Consider the following 4,560-nt stretch of genomic DNA (forward strand, 5'->3'; position numbering starts at 1 on the left):
TGGTATGAGAATTTTGCATGACTCCTGTGGGTGTATTGTTAATTAATTAAAGTTGCTATCAATAATTTGCACACTTCATTTTGGTATGTATTGCTATTAAAGCTGGTATAATGTCTCTTCACAATCCTTATAGGAATGCTGTTGAATTTAATACACGACTTTGCATGATCGCTGTTGATGTGTTATTAAAATCGGTATCAATACCTCCGTATAATCCCTGTATATGTACTGTAAAAGTTAGTATCAAAGATTTTTAGGACACTTATAGAAAATTTTAACAGTGGAAGGTTAATGGCAAGACATTACACTGATTCCTGTTATTGTTAACGTTGATGTATTAATGTTAGTACTTTACACAGTTTCTCTAGATGTTTGGTTAATATCAGGATCAGTTAAGATAAATATATTCAACGCGAAATATAAACAATTTTATGTGGAAAATGGTTTGTTACTTTCAATAGAAAGTACTGAATATAAAAACAGTTAGTAATTGACGAATTAACTTTAAAAACCGGAATGTTAGTTTTTAACTACATAATGCAATTTTTTTCATTAGGGTTACAGCTAGCAATCACCCTCTGACTCCATATACAAAATAATATCCTGTTTCAAAGTAATGAAAAATTGTATTTATTCAAAGATGTGGTGGAAGTTTTGACGAGTAAACAAATAGTTCCACAAAATTTGTAATTTTTCTTCGTTTACTTTTGGAAAAAAATGAAAGCATACACAAATATCTGACAAAACAGGCTTCATATAAGTTTATCAAGGAAAGCATACACAAATATCTGACAAAACAGGCTTCATATAAGTTTATCAATGAAAGCATACACAAATATCTGACAAAACAGGCTTCATATAAGTTTATCAAGGAAAGCATACACAAATATCTGACAAAACAGGCTTCATATAAGTTTATCAAGGAAAGCATACACAAATATCTGACAAAACAGGCTTCATATAAGTTTATCAAGTCATTAGAATATTTTAAGAATACTTAAATTTTGATATTACTACTAATCTATTTTATATTTACGTGTATGATTACTACACGTATCCTTTATTATTGTTGTATATAATTTTATGACAACCTTTCAGAAAAGTTTGTTCGTTTGTCCCATTGTACAGCATTCTAAATCTTCTCTATTGATATGAATTACTTTACTATTCTAAACCCGTCTACCTGTCTATCCTGCAAGCTGTCTTTGCGGATATAAATTAGCAAACTGTCTATATTGGGATGACTGTAGTCCAAATTGGCTTGGGTCAAACTGACCTGTCGGTATTGCTTGACCCCCTGTAAAACCTTGCTGTCCTCCAAATGGAACTTGCTGTTGTCTAGAACGTAACTGTCCTCCAAATGGGCTTTGCTGTTGTCCAGAAAGTAATTGTCCTCCAAATGGACCTTGCTGTTGTCCAGGACGCAACTGTCCTCCAAATTGTCCTTGCTGCTGTCCAGGAAGTAACTGTCCCCCAAATGTATTTGTTCTTCTTCCAAATACAGTTGTTCCTTTAAAACAATAAATAATGTATGTTCATATAAAGCATCATAAAAAAATTCAGTAACTCGAATGTTTTCCGAAAATGGACTTTTTTAACAAGAGTAAGTTAAAAAATGATCATTCACGTTCATCAGTTATGTTGCCGTTGTACTGAAAGCGACACGTCACGCGTTTCTAAAGTATAACCTAAACACTGAAATAACATTACCTGCATAATAAAAATTTTGTTTGCTTATTTGTTTGAATTTCGCCTAAAGCTACACGAGGACTATCTGCACTAGCCGTCCCTAATTTAGCAGTGTAAGACTAGAGGGAAGGCAGCTAATTATCACCACCAACCTTCAACTCTTGGGCTACTCTTTTACCAACGCATAGTGGGATTGACCATCACATTATAATGCTTCCATAGCTGAAAGGGCGAGTATGTTTGGTGCGAACGCCTTGATCCACTTGGCCATGCCGGGCCCTATTGTGGTTAATCGTGTATAAGTGTTCATTAAATTCTACAATGTTGTGGTTAACCGTGTATAAGTGTTTATTAAATTCTACAAGGTACTGACGCAACCAAAAACTTGTGTGCATGTGCGTGTGTGTAAAATAAGAACCTTATTGATGGAATTGACAGAATTGTTAAAATGTATGGCAACCGGAAAGCCTTAGCATGGATTTCCAGTAAGAGATATGAACAATCAAACCACGTGATTTTTTCAATAGCTTGTCTTAGAAGACCTAGTTATTTGTTAAGTATATTGTGAAATAATCAAACCCAGCATACATTTTACATAACATAAAAACGCAATAAATATGAAAATATTAAACTGATACGTCTTTGAACTATTGTTATTTATATATCAGTATTAATTCACTAGGCAGATTCAGCAATTTTCCTCTTTGACACCCACAAAATCTTCAAGACATACAGGTTTTGAAAGAGGAAAGCTTTGAATGTAGATCCCATATTTTGTTTTCAAAAGTTGTATAACTTGTATTTAATTAATGACATATATTTTTATATTTTCTCTAAATGACTTTCGAAAGATAACTGTTAATTTTTTTCTTTTTTGTTTTTGTCTGAATACGGTTGCTGGTTTCCTTAACGTTACTTATATCTCATTTGTTCATCAGTTATACTGAAAATGTGCACATGTTACAATTTATGCTCTCATGTATTCATAATTGTTACACACAAGATTGTCACCTGTTTACTGTTGACTGGAGTTTTTACATAGGATATATCTCACATATTAATAATTCAATAATGGTTTATATACCAATTATTATTAAGAAATAAACTAATCAGGTACTCTTGTCTGTTCTAGACAACAAGTAATAATATGATGTAGGGGTTCATGAACTGTTAGAGTGATAAATGCCTTATTTATTGTTGTATGCGAGTGTTAGCAACGAAGTGACGTACTTATTTTTAATACGTCCAGATACACGACAGTAAACAGGCACTTAAATCTAAAGAATAAGTCCTCTAATTCTTAACTCTGTGCTAGTCATGGGTTCCAAGTTTTGGACAATCTCATTCGTTTGACTCCTAACAGTTTATCCCAGGCTCCTTGGTTTATTCGCGTTTACTATTTACGCAATTAAGACATTAAAATTATTCAGAATACTCAATACAAAAGCTAAAAAAAGTTGTATTCCTGTTTGACAATGTTGAGAATTGTACTTAATATCCTGATAAGTATTAGAAGTGTTCTCAGGCTTTTAAAGGATACGCTGTTGAGAACCAGGGATAACTACTTAGTATGGAGCTCACGTAATCATCTTGTAATAACTTATCTCAGACATTTACTGATTCCATCTTAGCTCAATGTGAGTGCTGTCACGCATAACCTATAACTATCACAGAGATATTTTAGCTACATTATTATTAATTAATACCTAGAGAATAAACAACAAATAAAAACATCCAGCCTCCTGGTTGCTAAGTGATAAGTCTGAGGGATTATAACTCTAAAAATCGAATTTCAATACCTGTTTTGAGCAGTGTACAGATAACTTACTATGTAGCTTTGTGTTTAACAAATAAAAAACAAAAAAAAAATACCTGTTTGTGGGAACGCCACTATTCCCGTCGCCAGGAGAGCGGCAACAAAGATATATTTCATCATTTTTGTTCTCTACGAAGGAAGCGACTTTACTGCCAGGAATATCTGGTTGATGAAAACTAAAGAATGAATTCAGAAGGTGTATTTATATACAACGGAACGGAGTCAACGTTTCCTGGTTTCTTCAATTGATGGACCTTGGAACATTTTCTTTTTCTTTACCTGACTCAGTCTGTTTGATTTGTTTATTTTATAACCGTTGTTTCACATACTCACTGATGAAAGAATGTGAGATGTTATTTTATTTGTTTCACCTTTATCTCTACAAATACTCGGTATTAAAGACATCTATTGGGCAGTTGTTCAAACAGAATGCTTTTAACATTCTCTCCTAGTTCTGTTCTCTATCATGAATAAGTATTGATTTTTGCCTGCATAATCGAGTGTATATCCTTGTGTGACAAATTCATTGTTGTTTTTTGTATTTATTAAAAACTGTATTCATGATTCTCATGACTACCTATCCAGTGGCTCTTAATAATTTATAATAAATTTCAAGAACGTTTTTTGTGAAAAGATGTACTGTTTGCAATTTTTATCTGTATTTCTAAATTTACTATCTATAATTATTTTAAATATTTTAATAGTATATGTTTTAAACAATATTGTAATACAAGTTATTACGTTTACTCATTAGTTTCAGAATTTCACTCATAGCTACACGATGGCGAAGAATTCTACGTATAATCGTCCCTAAATTTGAACTGATAAACTAAAAGGAAGGTAATTAGTTAACAGCACCACCCATTTGACAACTCTCGGATTACTCTTCTTTGATCAAATAGTAATATTCAGCTGTCACCTTTGTAGGGTACCCACGACTCCAAAGAGCGAAGTACTGTTTTAAGGCATTGGGTCGCGAACCGTAAATCCTTGGACTCGCATCCTGGTACGCTAAGAATTAGGTCAGTCTGGATCTTAAAGTACTACTAGTAACA

The 4,560-nt window shown here is 32.9% G+C and overlaps 1 protein-coding gene across 1 annotated transcript; it reads right to left on the minus strand.

Annotated features, from left to right (window-relative positions):
• Positions 1-687: 687 nt before the first annotated feature.
• Positions 688-3,718, minus strand: LOC143250232 (uncharacterized). Its single transcript, XM_076500709.1, has 2 exons — positions 3,562-3,718; positions 688-1,510 (listed from the first exon to the last, which is right to left on the minus strand). The coding sequence occupies exons 1-2, from the start codon at positions 3,623-3,625 to the stop codon at positions 1,188-1,190; spliced, it is 387 nt and encodes a 128-aa protein (XP_076356824.1). The 5' UTR covers positions 3,626-3,718; the 3' UTR covers positions 688-1,187.
• Positions 3,719-4,560: the final 842 nt, after the last annotated feature.

The sequence above is a fragment of the Tachypleus tridentatus genome, chromosome 5 (genome assembly GCF_004210375.1).
Source record: "Tachypleus tridentatus isolate NWPU-2018 chromosome 5, ASM421037v1, whole genome shotgun sequence".
Lineage (NCBI taxonomy): Eukaryota > Metazoa > Arthropoda > Merostomata > Xiphosura > Limulidae > Tachypleus > Tachypleus tridentatus.